Source organism: Anas acuta, chromosome 2 (assembly GCF_963932015.1).
Source record: "Anas acuta chromosome 2, bAnaAcu1.1, whole genome shotgun sequence".
Taxonomy (NCBI): Eukaryota; Metazoa; Chordata; class Aves; order Anseriformes; family Anatidae; genus Anas; species Anas acuta.
In genome coordinates this window covers 28825025-28850247 of record NC_088980.1, presented here as the reverse complement: position 1 = coordinate 28850247, position 25223 = coordinate 28825025, and the positions used below count along the sequence as shown (strand labels likewise).

The following is a 25223-nucleotide window of genomic DNA, read 5'->3' as shown; positions in this document are numbered from 1 at the left end:
TTAGTGTCATCAAGTATCCCTATTTCTAGTATTATGAAACTCTGTTAGCAGTGCAACACGAAGTTGGATATATGTACAGCAAGTTTGATATAGCAACAGAATAGTTTTATCTTTCTATTAAAATAGCAACAGCAACAAAAAGTCTTTTTTGTATTGTTTGTAGGGGTGGTACTGAACGGAGCGTTTCATTATGCTATCTGCAGTGCAGATAAATCTTTTTCCTGTCTAACTATTTTACAAGCCAGAATTCTATTTCAAAACAGACATGATAAATATATGTATGTTGTAATTGTAATTAAGAAGGTAAGTTTACGATCAGTTTAATTGTATTTTAGTTTCAATATTGCTCATTGTCCTATTGTGAATCAAGTTCTGAAGCAGAAATAAGTTGGTTAGAATGTAACATTTAAAAATGCAGAGGCATTTAGGAGAGAATGTTGCTGACAACCTATATAATATGTGAATGAAGTAATCAGATGGAGATTGGAAATGAAATGACAGCCTTCAACAAGGAACAGGAAATTAAGGCAATGGTTTCACTGTAGCAGAGAAGGCTCTATTTTACAGGAGAGTTTGTGCCCCTTTTAAACCATGAGACATTACTGTGGCAATATACCAGCTGTTAACAAAGCAAAGTGGTAATGTCCAAGTATTCAATAAATATGACATTGCATTTTTAAACGATTAATAGTCTGGAAATGAGATGACATTGACTGCTTGATTCTCTTCCAAAAGCATTGTGTAGACATCTTTTGTTATTGGTCCTTCACTTCCTGTATGTTCTAAGAAAAATAATTGAGTATACCAAAAAATAAAGTGGTGACAAAATTTATTTTCTCTTTTGTACTTCATACATATATAGATGATTTATATTTTAATATTGACCACAAACATGGTAACACTGGTTGTTTCTAATGATAGCAAATCGTATGTGTCTGGTTTTAGTCAGTTTAATCAAAAGCCATTTTTCCTGACTTTATGCGATAATATACATGTGGACTGGAACTTAAGAGCTTTACAAATATTTAGTGACTTTGCTTGTTGCAATGAACAGCATTTTTCTGTAGGAGTTCATGTTTGTCTGTGTATGTGCACTGAAAATTGTAATGCTCTCTTACTACAGCTTTTGCAAGCAAGAAAAGCTGCCAATTACATTCCAGTCCTGTGTCATCACAAAGGAGTGCCAGGTGTCAGAGTGGTCAGAATGGACCCCCTGCTCCAAAACCTGCTTTGACATGACAACCCCTAAAGGGAATCGTACAAGATCACGGACCATTAAACAGCTCCCTATTGGCAGTGAAAGTGAATGCCCACAATTAGAAGAAACAGAGCAATGCATTTCTCAAGGAGATGGTGTAGCACCATGCATTACGTAAGTTGGTTCATTTCAGTTCACCCTACACTAAAATGAAGAATTTCAGTTAGGCATACAGGGTTGGTAATATCAACCAAATCGCTATTAAGGTACTGTAGAAATAATAGGTTTGATTTTTATATCCTTTGCATACTTAGTGCTCTCCTTAGGAGCCCAAAGTCTGTAAATTGTAGCTATTATAGTGAAATTACATCTTTTTTTCAAGTACAGGAAAAAATAACAAATACTTATTTTTTCATTAGTGTTCACTTATAAAAGATAATGTGTTTGTGTGTACACAGGCAGAGTCACGAATGTAATAAATTAATTGTATTAATTTGTCAGTGATCTCCCTACACAACGTTTCTGCCAGTATCATTTTCTGAAGTATTCTGTTGGCAGACAAAATGCCATAGGAAAGGGCTGATAAATACTGATTTAGGAGTTAGTCTTTTCAGAAAGACTCTTCTTAGCACAATAAAAGCAGGACTGGGCCCCACATGGAAAGTGGGAGAGGCTAGCACTTGTGGTAAATAAAATAACCCTGTTTAAAGTTTAGAAGAAATGACAGCAGGCACTTCAAATTCAAGAAAGAGCAGTAATCCTTATCAACTAATCAAGATTAATATTAAAGTCCCAACTGTGCTTTTTCTTTATCAGACTAGCAAGAGGGTTTGGGTAAATGTCATTTGATGTTAAGCCATTTTGCATCTGCATCTTTGACTGCAGTATATATTTTTCATTAAGAGTTGAAATGTCATCTTTACCCATCTCCAAGCCACGTTGGGAAGCAGTTCACTTGATTTAGCTTTAAAGTGCTTGTTGGGTAAAGAATTCTGTGGCATTTCTTGTGGTTCATAATCCTGCTTGGGATTTTAACTCAGAGTCACAGATCTTCTTTCCTGTGCACTCACTGATTAGAAAGCTCACAGCTTCTCATCATTCATCATTCACCCAGCAGGGATGCTTCAGCACTGCAGAGAAACCATCTTCCTCTTGACAGTGAAAAAAGAACTTACTGAAATGATTTCTGTAATGATAATAAAAAATAAAATAAAATAAAATTATATTTTTTACCTTCATATTCAGGAGAAACTTCTGTCTCTTTTATCAAAAACGAATTAGAGACTCTTGTTTTTGTTTTGTTTGTTTGTTTGTTTTTTTGATTGTTTGTTTGTTTTTTTTTTGGAATTAGCTTGGTGTTTTTATTTTTCACTCTCTTTTTTCTGGCTCTTATGTTTCTCAGCATGCACATTTCTTTGATATTTTGGTTTTGTTTCATATAAACTGTCTAGCTCTAAACAAATGTCAAGAGTCACTATCATTACAGTTAGCTTATCTGAACACAGACCTGTATCTTTCTGTATATAAAGCTTTTCTTACTTCCAATAAAATATTCATATGTGCAGTATGTTTCAGGAATTGAACAGGAAAGATCTTCCCAAAAAAGTCATGATTTCAAAAGTCAAATAACTGAGGAAATGTTTCCACCCACATAAAACATCAAACAATGCATCTGTGTGCAAGCAACTCTGGAAGTCAGGCCTTTTGTAAAATACATAAAGATATTAAGGCATTTTGACTTGTATAACAACATCATGTGAAAGGGCTTCATTTTTGAAAACCTGATTCACCCAATTTGATCTAGGTATGGCTGGCGGACCACAGAGTGGACAGAATGCCGCGTTGATCCTCTACTCAGCCAACAGGATAAAAGGCGAGGAAATCAGACAGCACTGTGTGGAGGTGGCATTCAAACCCGGGAAATCTACTGTGTGCAAGCTAATGAAAATCTCCTCTCCTATTTAAATACCCTCAAGGAAAAAGAAGGTAAATTTGATTTGCTTGCAATTGAATTAGTGTGAAATCAGAGCACTTCAGCATTCCAGTGCTCCTTGACAGTCATTGTCTTTTGTCATAAGTGCCTTGTTATGTTACAGGTTACTGTTATCTAAGCTTATATGAAAGCTAGTTCAAAAGAAAACATTTAATTGCAGGAGCAGAGATGTCATTCTCTGTGCTGAAAATGTTGATTCCTAGCTATTAATTACTTTCCCTTAATAATTATTGAAAATTATTGTCTTATGTGAAGGACATCTCTCAATAAGAAAACACATCGGAATGTAGGTCAGGTATCCTAGTTTTGATTCCTTCATTTACTGTAGATCTCCAGTGTGTCCTTGAGGTGGATGATGTACACATGAGGTTTGATGTGCAGATGGAATATGTCAATTACGGAATGTAAACACAATATAGAAATGTGTAAAAATATGACTACATTTAATTCTCAAGAAACTGATTTTTCTTTTCTTGATTTGGTTAAGTTCTTAAGTCACTTTGAGGACCTTAGGCCAATATAATTTCATGGGTTTGTTTCCCAAACAAAGAGAAGTGATTATTCTTTGTCACTGTTGCATCTTGTAGAACTTCGTAAGAAAAGAGAGAACAGTTTAGGAGAAATATTAGTTAATTATTTCAGTAATATAATTTCTGAAGAAAACTTGAGTATTTTATGTTACTTCTGCATAATAATACATCACTATAAATTTAGAAACCACAGTGACTTAAGCTGAGTACATTTAGGTCATTATGTTTTATCTTATCTATTCTATTATATTTTCTACAAACACACAAGAGTATTAAAAAAAGAAAAAGAAAAAAAGAAAAAGAAATAAAGCCACATACTCAAGGAAAAGGGACATCCTTACAAGAGACATGTATAAAGCAGCATCTAGAGCAGAGCTGAGCAAGGGGCAGGCTAGTGAAGTTTCTGCTGGGGGTTAAAGGCACTCTCCAACAGTTAGTGGTGAGTATTACCACCAACATCCTTTTCAGCATGAGTGTTTGGACCAGTAGGATTCCATGTCTGTATTTATTAAAGAAGGACTTTTCCAGCTACTTCATCTAATATACATGAAAACATACAGAGGCTTTTAGTAAATCACCTCTGCGGAACAAAGTTTAGGTGCCCCTGCTTCAAAGTAAAGGAGTTAAAACTCTCAGCTAAAGAGAGGTAACAATGAAATCCAAGGCAGCTTACTGTTCAGTATGGTGATTAGGATTTGGATATGCTGTGATGTCTCGCCAGCTTAGGCGGGTGTGAAATCGGCCCTTATCAGAGTGTGACAGGAAGGCGCAGAGCCCATCCAGAGGTAATCTCTGCAGGCCTCCAAAAGCTGATTAAAATGTAACTCTTCTTTGGATGCATAAACATGAGAACGTTTTTTCAAGACCTCAAACTCAGGGCAAAGTGGGTCTTTTCTTAAAGAGCAGATTTGGGGTGTTTCTGTATGAGGGGGCAGGGTTAAAAGGCTCTGCTTCTCCCCTCCTCCCTGCTCTCCTCACACCTCAGATTCAGGGCAGGCCAGAGCTGCTCCAGCACTCACTTCTGTGAAACAACCAAACCAATACCTCTTGAAATGACAATTTGTACGCTAGGGGTAATTTGAGAATGGATCAAAGCCAGGGAGACACCTACCAGCATTAGCCATGGGGAAACGCCTTCATTTCAGTGCAGTTTGCTGTTGGTGTTAATTCTGTCTCAGTAAGGCTGCTTTGAAGACCTCTATTTTTGCATACTCATGATGGCGTTTCCCTGCTATTTCAGAAATTCAGTCACAGAGCAAGTCGAAGGCTAGTGCTGCACCTCTGCTATCGATCACTTTTGAAATAACAGGTAGGTAAATGAAGGCTTCTGACCTGGCCTTTCAATCAAAAGTGTTCCAAGAAGGCAATAATGTCCCTTTTGGGGACCTATGTTGGCTGTATGTATATAATTGACATGTCTATGTAGATTTAAAATAGTTTAATGAATTTGTGCATTCTCAGAAAAGTTAAGAACAATTTGAAAGTGACAGGCTTGAATTTAAACTGATGAAGTTCATTAGCCAACTAGGAAGCTCAAAACTACCCTGCGGTCACTCCTGAACCAATTCAGCAAGTGACTGATGTACCCGCAGTCACTTGGGAATTACTTCATTGCTATTTCTTATCCTTTTTGTGGAATTACAATACCGAGCTAGGGCTCCAGTAAGAACTTTACCTTTTAAGACTTGCCTTAACCACAATTCCCTAAAGCATTCCAATCGATATTATCACCTATCAGAATTTATAAATGTAGGGTTAAGGAAGGGGCTGGAATGCAGGGTGAAGTAATTAGACAGATGATAGTCGAGACTCCTAGAGGCCATTGTCATTCTTCCATCTACTTGCCACTAACTTTATTGTTCCATGTCTTCACCTGTCCATCTAACTGGTTTAGTCATGAAGCTTCTCTCACAACAAACCTGTGAGATAGACTGTGTCATCTTTTTCCAAGTACCTTTAAAATTCACACTGTAGAAAAAGGATGGAAGGACAGTACCTTTATGAGTAGAAATTTATTATACATCTGCAAACACACACTCCTTGTCCAGTTAAACTCAGAGGAACAGGCTACGTAGACGGAATTGTGTAGAGGATCAGGTCCTGAATCACCTCCAGTCTTTTGAAGACACCATTCAGCACTTTTGGAAAAAAGGGAAAAAATGTGTGTTCCTTCATTGCTGATCATAATAAGTTTTAAGATTGTGTTTTTCTTGCCTTTTTGGAGTGAGAACACTTCAGCTGGGGAGATTTCCTTTTGTTGATTGCTGTGTAAGCAGTGCAGACCAGAAAGAGGAAAATGAAATTGTCTCTCCTTATGCTTATGCAGCCACACATTCTCTCTCTCCAGCCTGGTCACCAGTGCCACTGGGTCACTGTTCTATTGATGGTTCCTGGAGGAGAATGGCGAGGTTGAGAACTTGAAAAATGTAGCAAAAGCTAAAGAACAGAACTGTGTCAGTTATTTTTAAAATGTAGGCCTGTGGGGTCTGAATATCCTATTTTTTTTACTCTTTTTTTAGTTAGGGGCCTATTCCAGCACTGAAGAGCCCAGAGGTGGTCTCCTTGTCTATGTCACGGAGACTGTAATTCATTCCTTACCAGAAAACTGGAGCTGATAGAATGCTTTAGGAATAGGCCAAGTGACTTAAGAATAAACCAAAAAAAAAATTTTGTTTTGTTTTTCAGTTTCTCCCATTTTTTAAAGTCTATTTTCTTAGTTATGTTGAAGAAGAAAAAGTAATTTTCAAAATGCATTCACTTTTCTCTCTATTTTGGCCAAATTTGAATCAAATTCTACACAGAGCTTGTAGTATTACAAACGATCTAATCACCATTCAGCATCACGGTCAAGGAATAAAGAACAACTTTTATACCTTACACAAAAGAATATGAAAAGACAGAGATAAGATAAGAGTTTAAACTGTAAATTTCTGCATCCAGCATCATCATCTCTGAAAGTATCTTTGCTGAACACTAAGCAGCAAAATCTGAGCTCATTTATACTAAAATAGCTTTTCTGTCTCACTGTTTAATTCATTTGTTTTAAAAACAACACACAACAGACCTTTTGTCAGACCTTTGGACATCATTGATGTGCTGAAACCCAATATTTCAAAAATATTTCAGTATTTTGAGATTTATTGATACAACTTACCTGTCCTCAGAGGACTTCTTCCTTCTCCTACACTCTATGAATGATGGAAAAGGCAGATATTGTCAGCACGTGTCTTCATTAAAAGTTTAATTAACAATGTTTGCTGACAAGACCTGGAATTCTTACTGGACAAATACCTACAAAAATTTGAAGTAGTATTCTTAGTTGAAATAGTATCCTTCTTGCATAAGTTAGTCTCTTTAAAACAGTCACAATTCTTCATATTTTGGATGAATACAACTGTCACAAAGTTGGTTGAACCTAAATGGATTGCTACAGCAGCACAGTAGCATCTTCTTTTTTGCAGACTCTTAAAAAATAATAATAATAAATGGCTGAGATATGGAACATCTGTGATATGAAAATCTGCTATTTTAAGCTTCCTGACAAAAGGTCTTTGTTGTTTTTCTGAGTGCCATCCTGTGAACTAGTGTAATGGTAAGTGCTTTATCCTGATGCAACTGGAGATGAAGCAAGGCATTATTCTGAATGCTTTTCCTTGTTTCCTGAAGCAAGACTGTGTCTCAGGGGTGTAATTGACCCTTAATTTCAACTGTCTCACTTGGGCAATTTCCTGATTAAATCAAAGTTAAAAAGTACGGTTAGCAATTACTTTTTTTTCTTTTTTTTTCCTTTTTTTTTTTTTTTTAATTTATTTTCCTATAAACTATTCACTGCAAACTCAATTAGTGGCAAGTTATGTTTATTTATATTCATGTTCTACAAGAGATATGCATACTATGTTGATCGTCATGCATGTTAGATGTGCATGTCAAACTTATTGTAAAATTCAGTGTTCTGTCATAAAGTTTAGTTCCAATGTAGCATTATGCAAATGTTTGAATAATTTTTCCTCTATTATTTTGTGTTACGAGATTGGTGAGCTGGAGGCAGTAATGTTTAATGACTATTTGCCATCTGCACCAAGGGAGGCAAGACAGGAAACTAGATTAAGGATACTGATCTTCTTTCATTCCCTTTTCCTCTTAAAAAGTAAGAATCAAGTGTTTTTTCTGTAACTGGAAGGATCATCTTTTTAGAAAGTCTGAATGGAAAGAGAGACACATCTACAAATACTTCAACAACTTGATGTTTAATTTCAAATTATATCTGTTGTTATTTTGTCAACCTTGCCTCATTTGAGTAACAACTTATTTTAGAATATGTTCAATCACAAAGCTGTTTCCATCAAGAGACTTATTTGTAGTTGTGGCAGAAAATTACTGAGGTCACTGTTCTGTAGAGGAGTCCTTAGAGAATAGGATGAGAGTGTTTTATATTTAGTAATTACATGTTTCCTCAGTCAGCCAAAGAGAAGAACATGACAAACATCACTTTGCATTCTAGTAGACATTCTCTGCTTAGCTTAATGTCTTGCCAAATTCTGTATTTTGAAAAAGGGTTAAAATCTTGCTTGTAATAAATGGTATGCTTCAGTTTAGAGTTCTGTGACTTCATCTGGCACCTTACAGAGGTGTCCAATTGTTTGCATAACCCAGGAATTGAAAAGAGAGGCCTGTAACGTATGAAAGATGCAGGGTGGTATGGGTCTGTTACAAGCCTTTACACATTTTTAAAAAACAGAATATTCTGCCTTCACAGATGTCTTTATAGGCTAATAATACATTCATGAAAAGTCAGTTATTTCATGCAGAGTTTTTTATATATATATATATTGCATATATGTGTTATATGCAAACATATACTTGTGTAAAACAAAGCCTTTCTTGAAATGAAAATGCTATTGCACAAGATCTTACTGCTGAGTGTGCACTTGAAGGTCTGTAGAGTAAAAGAAAAACAGAATTTTGTCTTCAGTTTAACTGTTTCAAGTTATAGCTTAAAAATAATCTTCTAAATATTCATTAACTATGCTTTTGAAGTTATAATATCATATAGGAGCAAAGGGATTTATACAGTTTTTGTTCAGTTTCTTCAGTGAAGAAATGAGACAGCAGGACATCAATTTACACAGCAATGTGAACAACCGTTGTAACATAATCTGTCCATTAAATGAAAGGACTAGGTCCAAGAGGGTGCTGCTGCAGTCTTCCTGATTCCATGTAATTGGATTTGGCTCTGTTCATGCAGAGAGTTAACTGACTTCTGTTTCATTTTTTCAAGGCAGGCATTTTGCTATCACTTCATTGGATTAAAATGATGAGATAGCAGCCCTTCCAAATGAAGGATGGTTCTGTCGATTTAGAAACGAGTATCATGTCTGGTGACATGTGAGAAATGTGTTGACTTTGTTTTGACAGCCTCGAGGCCGGTCGACCGTAAGCTGTGTACAGGACCCCTTCCAAGCACCTCCCAGCTGTGCCATATCCCCTGTCCTATAGAGTGTGAGACCTCGGCATGGTCAGCCTGGGGACCATGCACCTATGAAAGCTGTGATGACCCTCAGGCCAAGAAGGGTATGTAAAATTTAGTGGAGCATTTTAGATGACAATTATTTCATATTCCTAGGTCACTAGGCATCTCTGTCTATGCAAGCATCCTAATATGTGGTATATCCAGTGCCTCTGTGCACCAAAAATGTCATCAAATTAGGACTATGTTTAGCATCACTGCTCCAGCAAAGCTGGCAAAAATGTGAAATGATTACTAGGCTCTCAAGGTTAATTCGGGTTGTTACAGGGCAATTCCAGTTTCAACTCTCAAACTGAAGGGGATACAGTTTGAATATGCATGCCAATCACAGTTCAGTCACTGTCTTGAAAGGAGGACAGAAGCAGCCTTTGAGATGGATAGTGTCCAAGTCACTCAAAGATACACAGTTCAGTGATAACTTAAGAATTCACTGGTAGACATACAGTCCCTGACTGGTAGACAACATTCCCTGACAAAGAGCTGGGATCATTCACTGTTGACAAGCAACACCGTTTTACTGATAATGGTACATATGTGCTTGTTTCAGTTTTCACATATGGTTTACGGTTCATTCCTATACAAAGCACATTGTAGTAACATGACATCAAAAGAAGAAAGCAAGAATACAGGAGCAAGGAACACATGTAAAAAGTCTACGGGTTTCTGGCTATAAATAAGAAAAACTGGCTAAGTCATTGCTGCAGTGTGATTATCTGACACAAGCTGAGAAACCAGATTTAGTTCCTTGATTGAAAATGGTCATAAGAAAGGGTAGCCATGTATTTTCCCTTGAAGGAATAACTGTAATTACCATGCTAGTTTGGCTCTTGGTATGCCGCTAGCTACACTTCAGTCTGGACAGCAAATGCAAGTTTTATGATGCTGTTGCAGAGTAACGTGACCCAACCTTGATCAATTCAAGAAAGAAAAAGCAGCTTGGTGTGTAAATCGATGGGATTGAGTTTCCTCTGAGTACAGTGGTCTGGTAGCCTGTTATTTCTGCTGCTGTTCTGTCACTGGAACATTTTCTACATTTTCAAGAGTAACATTTATGTTTGCAAAACTGATTTGGACCCTTGCCTAATGGAAATGTATTAGAATGTACTTTATGCAAGTCTTTAATCCCACAGATATAAGCAGGGAAAATTACGCTTTAGTATTGAGGGTTCTGATGTGTACAGTAAGGGTTGAGAGTTGGAGCAAAGCTGAGGGACAAGCTGCCTGTTAAAGTTTTGTGCTGGTTCCCTGTGCAGTAGAGGAGCTCTTGGACAAAGACATTACTTTGTTTAAAATCCAAACTGACAAGAGGAAACCTCTGATAGGAGCATAAGCATTAGTTTGTATAAAAATATCGTAATACTGTGTACTATTTGCATGAGAGTAGCACATTTACCTTTGTGCTACTCTGAGCTGCATTTTGTTCCCATGCTTTTGGTGTTTCAGCTATGTGATAATTGTAATATTTACTCTGGAGTCTCACTGGCTGCATGTGCTCTGCAGCACAGGTTAACTAAACAGTTATATCCTTGTAATTCATATATACAGATATCCCTATTTGTATCTGATTGTACAGATGGGTATCATGCCTCTTTCCCCTATGTCTTGATTTCCTTTGCAAGGAAAACACATCTTCATGTACAGACACAAAACTGAACTGTGATTTGTCAAGCTCTTGGTTGCAAAGAGTAGGAATTTGCCTTTTGGTTTGCCTATTCTGTCTTCTAGTATTTGAGATGCATGTGAATTGCAGTGCTGTTGCCAACTCAGTTCTGGTGCATGTAAGAATGAAGTAGAGATGGTTTTGTGTGAATCAAGAACTGATGCTTAACAGAAATAATTGTTATAGATAAATTATTTTATATTGCTTCTCTTTGGCTGTGGCTTAATGAGTTTTTAATATGCTACTCAAAAGGGTAGTTTTACCTACCTAAGATGATCAATAAACATGAAATAGGCCAAACGCAGGATATAAAAGATGTTGCATATCTTTCTGCTATAAAATGACATTCAGTATGATATTTTTCAATACTCCAGTTTATCTGTTTTACTGCAATATATTGCATTCATTCCTTATTTAACACAGATATTTTATAGTTATCATATAGTTATCATCAGCATTCTGTAAAGTATTTTCGAGAGACACATAATAATATAAAAATCAGCTTTTCATTTTTTCTTGTGCTTCCCTGGTAAACTTTCTATGTGGTTCTAGTTCTTCTGAGAAAATGATGTAAAAGTTGCATAGACCCTCCCACTCTTAGCGAAAAGGCTGTCTGCATGTTTCAGTAATGGTCCTTTACTGTCTGTCATTTGCCTCTTTTGTTGAACACTGGTGAAAGAAACAAAGTGAAAGAACACCGGTGTTCTTTGGAAATATCAGCCTTTTGTGGTAAACTGTAAACTTTTAAGTCTTAATTTTGACAAACTCTTCAATACAGAGAAAACAAAGGTGCATAGAAATATAAATATATTTTTGAAGTATTATTTACTATAATTGAATTATGAGGCATATTACCAAGCATAGGATCAATTCTTGCACATAAGTGTGTGAAAACTCTCTACTGTTTAGTTTGCATCTTGGTAAAAATTAAAGAGTTATATGCAGTGCTTTATAAATAATATTTGTGTATTACTAGCCAGCCTGAATATTGTGATAAAACAAAGTAACCTCTGAAGAGATGTGAAAAGATGTTAGTTAAAGTAGTAGTTTCAGATGTATCTGATACACCTGTAGTTTCAGATGTATCAGAAACTACAGAAAATTATTACATGAGAAACTTTTCTGAACCCATTCAGTCTGGTTAGCATAGTCTGACTATAGAATGAATTCTTAATTATGCCACCCTGAAAGTGAGGGACAGAGTTGCTTTTAAAGACTGAAATCAATCTGGCAGGTGTCACACTGTATAATGGACTATCAGTTTTTCCTATCCAAAATGAGGTTAGATAGTCAGAAGGAATTTTGTAAGTGCTTACAAGGGAATATTGTGATGTTAATGACCAACATTTTCTTTTTTTCATAAGACTTATTGGAATTATAGTCCTTTTCTTTCCATGCCTTGCCTTTTCTGGCAAGTTAGTCTTTGTTTGTAAAGTGGTTTCACTTGATAATCCATCATGGTTAGAAAATTCCTGAAAAGACAAACAAGTTTGAGAAATGTCAACCCAGGAATCTAACCAAGATTTGTTAGATGAGATAGATCCAGCAAGAGCAAAGCATGAGAAATGAATATTGTCTCCTGAGAAGTATGTATGACTAGGACAAACAAGGGTTAAAGGCAAAGTGTACTGAATAAGCTCAAAACATGTGAAGCACTTGCTATGTTTTACTTCTTTCTGTAACAAGTTCTTCTACCTAATTATCTAGAAAGGTGATATGACATGGAGCATCTGCAGTGTTTTTTTACACAGAGTAGAAATAACAGTTCATTCAGATGGAGATAGATAAAAATCCCTTCACTTTGCATTTTATAATTGTATTATTCCACCACTTATATCTTCACGGACATTGCAGGCTTTAAACTAAGGAAACGGCGCATTACCAATGAGCCTACAGGAGGAACGGGAAACTGTCCTCACCTGTTGGAAGCCATCCCATGTGAAGAGCCCTCATGCTATGACTGGAGAATTGTGGGGCTGGAGGAGTGTGTTCCCGACAATGAGAAGCCATGTGGCCCTGGTACTCAGGTGCCTGTTGTCGTCTGTGTCAATGGTGATGGTAAGATGCTTTTTCCCATGGTCCACACCAGCTAGATTGAATATACTAACATGTAGTCTGAAAAGGTAGCAGTTTTTGTTGTTCTCAGCTTTCTTAGTTCCTTAGGACAGAGCCATCTGGAACAGCGATGTCCTTTAGTATTGGTATTGGAAGGCAGGATAGGCCTGCTAACTGCTACACACCATAGGCTTTCAAAGGTTTCTGAAGAGATTTGGAGAAATGTAAATAGAAATCAGCTGTTGTTTTTCAGTAGGTCTGACTCATGCCTGCAATGACTTGACTGAATTCCCTGATGTAATTCAACTAACAAATCTGATCTACTGAAGCCAAAACCAAATAAAGTGTGAATAAAGACACATTGCAGTAAGGATAGCTGGAAGAAAAATAGTAATGTGTTTATTAAAAAACTTAGTTTGATGTGTGTTATGAAGCTGATTTGACAGTCCAGGCTGTCCCTCTTCTTCAGGAGGTCACAAAGAATATCACCATTATTCAATTATCCTTCTGTGAGGGAAAACAGATTTTGCACGACATAGTCATAAAAGCCAATTTTGAAAGCAGCTTACAAAATACTCTTATCTACAGAAAATTCATGATTAATGTTGGGAGAATATTCCTTATTCATTAGTAGTATTATAGTCTACTCAAGAACAGCATATGAATTACAATAATTATACTGACTACAGTGTAGTTATGCTAACAGACTTCTAACTATCTGTAGAGAATTAAAGGGACACCTCTGGTGTTTAACAGCTGCACAAAACATTTTGTAATTAGATTGGTCAGAAGTAGTCAGAGGTGATTACAAAGAGATTTAAACCGTGAGCTTTCATGCTCAAGAACTTGGGTCATAATTGAGTTTTGGGGCTTATACTGAAAACCTCAGAGTTAATGTGTAAGCTTTATTTTTCTTCATACACCTAAGAGAAACGGTAACAATTTTTACAGCTCAGAAAGAGATTAGCTTAGAATGACAGTATTGAACCTATTATATTTTATGTCTCTTTCTCAAAAATTTCCATTCAGACAGTGTAATTGTTTCTGGCCAACACTACTGAAACTATTTTAAATTTTATTTGTAAATGTTCTCAGATGAAAAATAGCCTTTTCATCATAAGAGCATTTCACAAAAATTTTTTTTTTCTTTTTTTAAACAGCAAATGAATATATAAGACAAAAAAAATATTTTTTTGCTTTACTAGATTCTGGATAATGTGATTTACCTTTGGTTTTGAGGAGTGGTATTTGCTGACTTCTAACAACTGATTAGCATAACTTCAACAGAAATTGTAATATAGATGTTTATATTAACTATAATAAATGGTAAACATTATGCCTTTGGAGCACACAAACCATCAAGCCTTTAACTGTGTTTTCTGCATGCAGTAGTTCTCTCTTCTGCTTCAAACTTGCAGGATTTGTTCTTGCAGGCAATTGGCTAGAGGGGCAGACGCATGCTGCAGCGGAGTGGGGGATCGGACAGGCAGGGCTAATTTTTCCAGCACCGAGCCCACTCGAGGGAGACACCAGGACCCAGCAGCCCTCGCGAGGGAGGTGAACGAGGCGAGAGCGAGGTGTAGGTGGAGCCAGCAGCACCCCCTCCCCAGTATGTCCCTAAGAAACGCGAGTGACCAGGAGTGCAGCGACCAGGACGGGCAAACAGGGCGTGGCACGTCAGAAGGCAGTTAGCACAGCAGGGCAAGCAGGAAGGGCAGAGCACTCCCCTCTGCCCATACAAACACCTCCTCTAATGGCGGTCTGCCGCTAGCTAAGCTGTGATGTTCTCCACCAGGCACAGTGTGCTCTCCAGGAAGCCTGTACACACACAGACTGACTGCCCGCTCAAAACTGTGGCAGTTCAGGTCTCCGGGTGCAGGGAGTGTCTGAGCCTTTTGCTACCACCTGCGGGGGAAGAGAGACTGTGCGTGAGGTGCGAGCAGGTGGATGACCTGGTCCGCCTCATGGCAGAACTCAAGGAGGAGGTTGAGGGGTTGAGGGATATCAGGGAGTGTGAGCAGGAGATAGACTGGTAGAGCAACTCCCTGTGTGGCCTGAAGGGCAGGCACCGGGGTGAGACACCTGAAATGGGGGTGGACCCACTGCCCTGTTGCTGTTGGGCAGAGGCAGGGGACCTAGGAGTTGAGGAGGAATGGAGACAGGTCCCTGCTCGACATTGCAGGCGATGCCCCCCCCCCCCACCAGCCCCAACTTCCCAGGTGCCCCTATGCAACAGGTTTTGAGGCCCTGGAGCTTGAGAGACCAGTAGCTGAGGAAGAGGTAGAAAGTCTACCTAGGAGGATGCCTAGGGCGAGGAAGTCGACTCCACGCCTCAGGACAGCCTCCACAAGGACAGAAAGAAGGGTGATTGTTGTGGGCGATTCCCTTCTCAGGGGAACAGAGGGACCTATTTGTCGGCCTGACCCTACCCGTAGGGAAGTCTGCTGCCTCCCTGGGGCCAGGGTCAGGGACATTGCCAGAAAGCTTCCCAACCTGGTTCACCCCTCTGACTATTATCCTCTTTTAATAGTCCAGGCTGTCAGTGATGACATTGAAGAGAGAAGCCTGAAGACCGTCTAATGGGACTTTAGGGGACTGGGACTGTTAATGGATAGAGCAGGAGTACAGGTAGTGTTTTCATCCATCCCTACAGTGGCAGGGAGGGGTATAGAGAGCACATGGAAAGCCCACCTGATAAACGCGTGGCTGAGAGGCTGGTGCCAACACAGAAATTTTGTTTTTTTTCTGACCATGGGGTGTTTTACTCAGCATCTGGCCTGATGGCCGCCGACGGGTCCCTGTCTCTAAGGGGAAAATGGATCCTGGGCCAGGAGCTGGCAGGGCTCATTGAGAGGGCTTTAAACTAGGTGAGAAGGGGGATGGGGCTGAAACAAGGCTTGTTAGAGCTGTGCCAGGGGGAGCAATGGCAAGGCTAGGAGAGAAGGCAATGGCCCAACTGAAGTGCATCTACACCAATGTACGCAGCATGGGTAACAAACAGGAGGAGCTGGAAGCCATTGTGCAGCAGGCAGGCTACAACTTGGTTGCCATCACGGAAACATAGTGGGACCACTCTCATGACTGGAGTGCTGCAATGTCTGGCTATAGGCTCTTCAGAAGAGACAGGCAGCATGGGGGGGTTTGGTGGTGTGGCTCTGTATATCAGAGAGAGTTTGGATGTCATGGAACTTGAGGCTGGGAATGATAAGGTTGAGTCCCTATGGGTTAGGATCAACGGGAAGGCCAACAAGGGAAGCATCCTGGTGGGGGTCTGTTACAGACCGCCGAACCAGGATGAGGAGACTGATGAGGAGTTCTACAGGCAACTGACAAAAGTTGCGAAATCGTCAGTGCTTGTTCTTGTGGGGGACTTCAACTTCCCAGATACATGTATATCCTGGAAGCACAACACAGCCCAGAGAAAGCAGTCTAGGAGGTTTCTGGAGAGCATGGTAGATAGCTTCCTGACACAGCTGGTTAGTGAGCCTACCAGGGGAGGTGCCCCGCTAGACCTTCTCTTCACAAACAGAGAAGGACTGGTTGGAGATGTGGTGGTTGGAAACTGTCTTGGGCAGAGTGACCATGAAATGGTAGAGTTCTCCATTCTTGGAGAAGCCAGGAAGGGGACCAGTGAAACCTCTGTATTGGACTTCTGGAGGTCTGACTTTGAACTGTTCAGGACACTGATTGGTAGAGTCCCTTGGGAGGTGGTTCTGAAGGGCAGAGGAGTCCAGAAAGGCTGGGCGCTCTTCAAGAAGGAAACCGTAATGGCGCAGGAGCGGTCTGTCCTCACGTGCCCAAAGACAAGCCGGCAGGGAAGAAGACCGGCCTGGCTGAACAGAGAATTGTGGCTTGTGCTTAGCAGAAAAAGGAGTGTTTACAATCTTTGGAAAAGAGGGCGGGCCGCTCGGGAGGACTATAAGGATGTTGCGAGGCAGTGCAGGGATAAAATTAGAAAGGCCAAAGCTCATCTGGAACTCAATCTGGCTACTGCTGTTAAAACAAACAAACAAACAAACAAAAATGTTTTTACAGATACATCAATGAAAAACGGAGGACTAAGGAGAATCTCCAGCCTTTACTGGATGCGGGGGGCAGGGGGGAGGAACTTAGTTACGAAAGATGAGGAAAAGGCAGAGGTGCTTAATCCCTTCTTTGCCTCAGTCTTTAGCGGCAAAACCAGTTGCTCTCTGGATACCCAGTACCCTGAACTGGTGGAAGGGGATGGGGAGAAGAATGTGGCCCTCACTATCCATGAAGAAAAGGTTGGCGACCTACTACAGTACTTGGATGTACGCAAGTCGATGGGGCCAGTTGGAATCTACCTGAGGATACTGAGAGAACTGGCGGAGGACCTGGCCAAGCCACTTACCATCATTTATCAACAGTCCTGGCTATTGGGGGAGGTCCCAGTCAACTGGCTGCATGCAAACATGACGCCCATTTACAAGAAGGGCTGGAGGGCAGCCCCGGGAAACTATGGGCCTCAGTGCCAGGGAAGCTCATGGAGCAGATTCCATGTCCAAGTGTCATCACATGGCACTTACAGGGCAACCAGGTGATCATGCCCAGTCAGCATGGGTTTATGAAAGGCAGGTCCTGCTTGACGAACCTGATCTCCTTCTATGACAAAGTGACGTGCTTGGTGGATGAGGGGGAGGCTGTGGATATGGTCTACCTTGACTTCAGCAAGGCTTTTGACACCGTTTCCCACAGCATTCTCCTCAAGAAACTGGCTGCTCTTGGCTTGGACTAGCGTACACTTTGTTGGATTAAAAACTGGCTGGATAGCCAGGCCCAAAGAGTTGTGGTGAATGGAGTTAAATCCAGTTGGAGGCCGGTCAGTAGTGGCGTTCCCCAGGGCTCGGTACTGGGGCCGGTCCTCTTTAATATCTTTATTGATAGTCTGGATGAGGGCAATGAGTGCACCCTCAGTAAGTTTGCAGATGACACCAAGTTAGGTGCGTGAGTCAATCTGCTTGAGGGTAGGAAGGCTCTGCAGGAGGATCTGGATAGGCTGGACCAATGGGCTGAGGCCAACTGCACGAAGTTCAACAAGTCTTGCACCTGGGGTGCAATAACCCCAAGCAGAGCTACAGGCTGGGAGATGAGTGGTTAGAAAGCTGCCAGGTAGAGAAGGACACGGGGAGTATTGGTGGATAGTTGGGTGAATATGAGCCATCAGTGTGCTCAGGTGGGCAAGAAGGCCAACAGCATCCTGGCTTGCATAAGAAGCAGTGTGGCCAGCAGGTCTAGGGAAGTGGTTGTCCCCCTGTACTCAGCTCTGGTGAGGCTGCACCTTGAGTACTGTGTTCAGTTTTGGGCCCCTTGCTACAAGAAGGACATGGAGGTGCTCGAGCGAGTCCAGAGAAGGGTGACGAAGCTGGTGAGGGATCTGGAGAACAAGTCCTATGAGGAGCAGCTGAGGGAGCTGGGTTTGTTCAGCCTGGAGAAAAGGAGGCTTAGGGGCGACCTTACCACTCTATAAGTCCATTAAAGGAAGCTGTAGTGAGGTGGGGGTTGGTCTATTCTCCCATGTGCCTGGTGACAGGACAAGGGGGAACGGGCTAAAGTTGCACCAGGGGAGTTTTAGGTTGGATATTAGGAAGAACTTCTTTACTGAGAGGGTTGTGAGGCATTGGAATGGGCTACCCAGGGAAGTGGTGGAGTCACCATCCCTGGAGGTCTTTAAAAGACGTTTAGATGTTGAACTTAGCGATATGGTTTAGTGGAGGGCTTGTTAGGTGTTAGGTCAGAGGTTGGACTTGATGATCTTTAGGTGTCTTCCAACCTAGACAATTCCATGATTCGGTGATTCTCTGCAATGAATGGGCTGAATTTGGCCAAATTTGCCTTAGAAGACTTGTGATTACATATTTTTTACCCCCAATATTAATCTTTTTCTTTTTCCCTGAGTCTTTCTGAATTATATGGCATTTTACATTATCTATATCTACAATCTTAAGAACAAAAAGTCTAGCTTTGTCCATGTGCCCGTCAGTCCTTCAGTTTAAATAGTTGTGGGTACAGCTACAGCAACAGGAGAAAACAAATTGCAGTTATGGTTTATTTTGTAAAGATCCAGTCACCCACAATGATATGTGTTCAATAGCTTGTGATAGGCGTGCAAAAACATTGGAGGATAATGTAGTGGATTGTCTCTACTCTTCCATGTAATCCCTTCCTTCTCTTAGTAAAGGATCTCCTGTGATCTTCACCAGTAACGCCAAGCAGCTTTTGCTAAGGACACTCCTGAGAAAGATAAGCACAATACTGTAGAAGGAAACAAAGAAAGGACCCACCAGCCTCATTAGGTGTCCTGCCAAGCCAGCTCTTCTCAAGCATCTCCTTAATTTGCCAGCAAAAGCACCCACCCCACTGAAAATCCTGTATGCAACTCTTAAATTCTCACTTAAATGCACACAACCCTCTCTTGTTGTGGGCATCTAGATCATGCTCTATAAAATCTAGGAGAGTAGCACCTTGCAATCAAGGTAATTTCACATCAAGACCCGTGGCTGCAAGATAGTTTGCAGTAAAATAAAGTCTGGAGAATACTACTCTTGCATTGTCTAACCATCATGGTTTAAAATAAACATCGTATGAAATTTGGGATATTCATTGCCCTTTGAGCAATTTTTGGAGAGCACTACATTGATCCAGTTCAATTGACTGGATACATAATTTGCATGATAGTCATATGTTACCATAGTTTTAATCTAAATGACATAAAGGAAATTTCATTCATTTTTAAAGGTAGGAGTGAATGTGCAAAGAAGCATGTAGGAAATCGTTATTAGAGGTTAGAAATACTAAAATTGATCTAATCTTTGCTTAACAGTACTCTTTGGTGTCTTCAATATATTTTTTTCTTTGAGTTCATATGAATTAATTAGCCAATCAGTGTTTGGGCAGGAGAAGTTGAATCAAATGGACTACAGTATATTAAAACAAAAGTGTGTTTTCCACTAGGCTTTTGCTATATAAAATGAAAAAAGCTGGGGTTTTAATTTTCAGAATAAACATTGTACTGTAAGTGCACTGCTTTCATGTAAGATAAACCCCACACTGATAAGTATCTTCTCTTTCTGTTGATTGTTACGTTGTTATATACATTTAAAGCATAATCAGTGGAGATGACTTGACTTGACCTGGGTGTTTTACTTTACAATTAGAATCAAATGGCAGTGTTTGTGAGGTAATTGGAATGAGCTTCTCTCTTCAATTTGTTGTAAAGATAAGAGTCATTACAACCTTTGAGATCGTACCAAACAATAGATTATCCTCCAGTGTTATTGCTGGAGGCCTGTGTTTGTCATTCTCTTTCCATGGTGGTAATCAGAATTTTCATTCAGGCTGAAAAAAAATATGAGAGTCAGTACTCCAGGTTGTCATTCCAGAGGCTATAAGGAACTTAGATGTATTTTATTATATAAATGGAACTTCAGCATTTACTATGGAGAGAACATTTGCAGAATATTTATTCTTAGTCTTTCAGGGAATTTTACAAAGGAATTCCTTTAAGGGAAAAAGCTAATTTTTGGTAAAGAAACTCCAGGATTAGACAGAAACTGATCAGAATGGTCAGTATGTATAAAAATGTTGTAATAATTAGAGAGCTGTGGCTAATGTTCCATGCTACAGGTTAGTTTTAGGATGATTTATTTTTTAAATTAAAGTTATTTCAGGTATTTATATATGTATGCAATATCTATAAGACGTACTTGCATCCATGCACACACATAAATAAATACATATATATTCTCTATTATTAAATGCTTTAATACAGTTTAGAAGAGTGATTTTACAGGAGATGAATTTGTTCTATTTCTCTGTAGCTATGGAAATCTATGAAGAATACTGTTTCAAAAATATTTCTGTATGTTAGATAGTCTTTATGGTAGGAAAGATGGCCAATTCTCCCCTCTGTAGCATCTAATGCTACTAATATGTAAATAGGGCAAAATTAATTTGGACAGCATTTCCTTAAAATCTGCAACATTTACTAGTGTTGAAAATGCCTGTGGAATGATGGTTCACTCCCAATGTTTTTTTAGGTTTTCACCTTGGGGCTGAACTCTGTAGCATGGGTACCAGCAGTGACTGTGGTGTCAGCAGTGTGTTTCTGAATCCCAGATACTAGCATGAAATCATTTGTTCGTTTTGTAGGAATGTTTAAATAATATATCAGTTTATAGCCTTTATAATATAATGGGCTTTGTACCACTGCACATGTCTTTCATTAAAATAGATCTTACTTTTGAAGGGCAAATTTCCTCTGGACCTTGTTCAAGCTCAGTAATTACTGGGTTACGGTTAGCTCTGCAGGGAAAGGGAAGGACTCATTGCTGTTCTGTCTCTCAACTGTGTGAGATGGCTGGGCTTAGAAGAAGGAGCCATGGTAACAACAAGGCTCTTCGTGTGTGTGCAAATTTTTGCAACTCTTTGAAATAGTAAAATTGTTCCTTAAATTGTGTAGGCAGAGATGTGTGTTCATTGAGCTGAGTGTCCCAAGTTCTCTTCTGGTATCTGGACATAACGTGGGTGACACAGATCTGGTCTTTGTGAGACTGGAGTACAAATTCCAACAACAGTGATAACAAAATATCTTTATGTGATGTGGGTGGGCTACCCTGTTTGCAGTGTTGAGAGGCAAAATAATGGTGTTGGTAGTTTATTAAAACATGCAGAAAGTGGACAAGCCTATTTTAAGATACTCAGATATAAACATTTCAAACAGATTAGGTAAGTTACTCTGTGTAGAGTGATTCAAACACTGCGCTTTCCAACGTGGAACAGTGTAATTTTCCTTTATTTCTGTTATTCTCAGATAGCATGACTGACTAGAAGACATCATCCTTCAGCCATATGATGGTCCTATGGGATTTAGTCACTTTATTTTTCTCCAGACTCAGAAATACTCATTTCTGAAATACTGTTTTCCTTTTACTGAATTTAACTTTGCAGAAAAACATATAAAATTTCTTCGTGTATTTTAAATTCTTTTTCACAGCTTCCTAACATATGTATTTTGTTTCTTAATTTTTAGGTAGTGGCTTTACATCTTCTTACAATAGGCATTTAATTAAATATATATAGTAACCTTCAGGAAAGAAACAAGATATACTAATACAACCAATTTCACTTAAAATATTGTGGGTAGTTTAAAATCATTACATTCCATATGCTAGGATTTGAATCATATATGCTAAATGAGCAGCTGTTGGTCTTCATTCAGTTTCATAAGTGAATCAATGGAAAGTTTATAGGAGTGTCTAGTTATAAAGATTCTACTTCTTTTGCCTTTTCTATTATGTGGTTATTTGGATTGGAAGATCAATCTTGGATCAGATCAATCTGATTGGATTTTTGATTAATATTTTAAAAAGAAAATACCTACTTTTTGTCACTTTGTGTTCTTTAAAAAGAAAGAAGAGCCAAATTCAAGTTCAAATTACATTGAATTATTGAGTTATTTTCTGAAAGAGAACCCAGATCAAAATCTGGCCAATGCTCAGCAGTCATTAAGTCGAAAAATACAATGGATAATGACAGTTTCTTTCAGCACATACTGCCTTACACTTACAGGAACTTGGTTATATGTGCATTAGTCATCATTTCCCAATATTAATTTCCTAGCTAATGTCATTACAGAATTGATTGGAACTGCTCTTTTCTTCCTGACAGCTTTTAGGCTGACCATCTTAGGCAATTAAACAAATGTAAGACACATACTCTGTTCTTCACTGTAAATATATAAGGTGTAAAATGCATAACCAAGTCCTTTTTTTTGGTTTGTGTGGCAACATAAAAATTACTCAGTATTTTACTGGATGCTTATTATACATCAGAGTTTGTTACTGACAGTAAAATTGTCTGTTTAAAGGATCTTAGAATTGATATTCTCAGGCCATTCTGTTTCAGAGCATTGGATTTTTAAGACATTTTTATTTAACAAGATTTGCTTTATTTAATATAAATCAATACAAGGAAAAATTACTGCACGGTACTGCTGAAACTATCCCATTTCAGTTCTCTAGTCAGGAAGCTTGATAATTGGTAATTCTTCTGTCAATGAAAGGTCACATTCAGTATGTCATACTATTTCCTTTTTGTTTCTCATCTTGATATTAGAGAAGTGGAAATATCCCTATTAAATTCTGTATCAGAATGGATGCTTTTAGTGTTTGTATAAGAACATGATTTGATTATATGATTTTATTTATTATTTGATTTTATTATATATATATAATATATATCTACTTAAAAGATATTGAGAAAGCAAGTGATGTATTTATAGTTAGCCTGGAATGTGATGTAATGATTGGTATGGACAATGCTTTTAAGTGACATTAATGTTCATAATGAATATGGTTAAGTTAAAAATGGGTGGGCCATCCTAATTACCAAAATCTTTTACTATTGTCATAGATAATAATTTGGCTTAGTGAGATGATTTTGCTGGGTTTGGGCATGTTTTCTTATAAAATTTACTATAACAACTTTACAGAAAATGCAGTATTGGTGTACTTAAAGTTTACTGGACATCAAGGAGTAGAGGTTGCTGCAGTGGGACGAACAAATATTTTCCTAATGTAAAACAGAGAGTGCAATTACATGTTTCATGTGATGTACCCTCTTAGTAACTTGCTTTTGGTTTTGATGGCATCACTAGATGGAAAAGCAGGCTATTACAGTAACTGCTAGTAATAGCAGTGGGCAAATTAGGAGGGGGAATTTTGATGCTTGAATTTTGATTTGCATAGCAGCCTGCAAAGCAGAAATTCAATCCTGATTTGACTCCAAACTGTCATAGTGAGAATACTAGAGTGGCAATTGTGGATACATTTTAAAATACTTGTTTTGGGGGAAGATCAGTTTAATGCTTTACATTTTTCCCTTTGTCATTTTAAATTCCCTTTGTCATTTTAAATTATGTTGTTATGAAACAAGTAAAAAAAAAAAAAAGATATTTATGGACTTATGGGTGGATAATAAAACTGGATTTATAGAACCAATGTTGAACTTCTTTGGGTTTGGGTTTTTGTCATGGGTTAACGGCCTTGAAGCAGACTCCAAAAATACTTCAAATATTTTTACAAAACATACTAATAAAAATAATGTTACATATAATAGTGTTACATATACTAATATTGTCATATATTTATAAAATAAATATTTTCTTGGAAGATACTACACAACACAAATCAATAATACTTACGATAAAATGTTCTAGGACAGTATCCACCCATTAGATTTGATGGTAGTCAATTTTCCACACAGTGTGTTACAGTCTACTTCTGCATTTGTCCCATAAGGCCAGAGCAGTCAGTGTCCAGGATCAGTCTAATACCCATGGCGGAGTTACTATTTTTCCTTTGGTTTCTATTTTAAACTAGAAAATTGGAAAGAAATGCCAAGTCAAAATTAAGTGGCTTAGGTTGCAGAGTCAAGACCTTAAACATTAGGAAACTTAGGTTGTTTGTCTGATCCTTATGCAAATATAGCAGATGAAGTCTTTAATTATTTAATTGTGCTTACATGACATTTTCCCCACAGAACCTGCTACTTATTTGTGAAATGGATATAATCCTTTGGGGATTAAGTGGGCATTTTGTAGTAATGAATTCTTTGTCTTTGAGACAACTAGCTATGGTTGTCTCATTCTTCATGATTTAATTTTGCTCTCCTTTTCTTCATCATCAGCAAAATATAAATAATACTGACCTACCACATCTTGAGTGTTCAGAAAATAAATTCATCAGTGCTATCATAGAAAGATCTTAAGAATAAAATTACCAGTTCTGCTTTAATAATAACACTTTTAATTAATGTATGCTAAATAAAACAGGCCTAGGCCTTGAACAAAGAGAATAGAACCAAAAATACCAAATAGATTCTCATTAAGGAGTTTACAGTCAGTGAACTGGAGGAGGAAGAGGCCCAGTGGAAAAATAGGAAGCATGTGATTATGCAATTAAAATAAAATAAAATAAAATAAAAAACACATTATACAAAGGCAACTTTAATACTTCAAGTTTACCATTTACTATTATTTGGTTTCTTAATATAAATTTGGGGGTAAATGGATTAGCAATGTAAATATTGCTGTAGGAAATACTGGATGTTTGGCTTTAAATTTTACTGATTTTAGACATCACTTGCTGGTACTGATATTATTTTATAAATAGCAAGTTATTGCATTAGTGTTTTCCAGAGGAAAAAATATTAAGTAGATTATTAAATTCCTTGTTCTATAT

General features: G+C 38.4%; 1 protein-coding gene across 1 annotated transcript in view; it reads left to right on the top strand.

Moving 5' to 3' along the window:
* THSD7A (thrombospondin type 1 domain containing 7A) overlaps nucleotides 1-25223 on the top strand; it is a 281816-nt gene that overhangs the window by 165516 nt on the left and 91077 nt on the right. The window contains exons 5-8 of the mRNA XM_068674047.1: nucleotides 1124-1372; nucleotides 3003-3184; nucleotides 9137-9292; nucleotides 12763-12966. Of these exons, the coding sequence (XP_068530148.1) occupies nucleotides 1124-1372; nucleotides 3003-3184; nucleotides 9137-9292; nucleotides 12763-12966 (791 nt within the window). The remainder of the gene's footprint in view (nucleotides 1-1123; nucleotides 1373-3002; nucleotides 3185-9136; nucleotides 9293-12762; nucleotides 12967-25223) is intronic.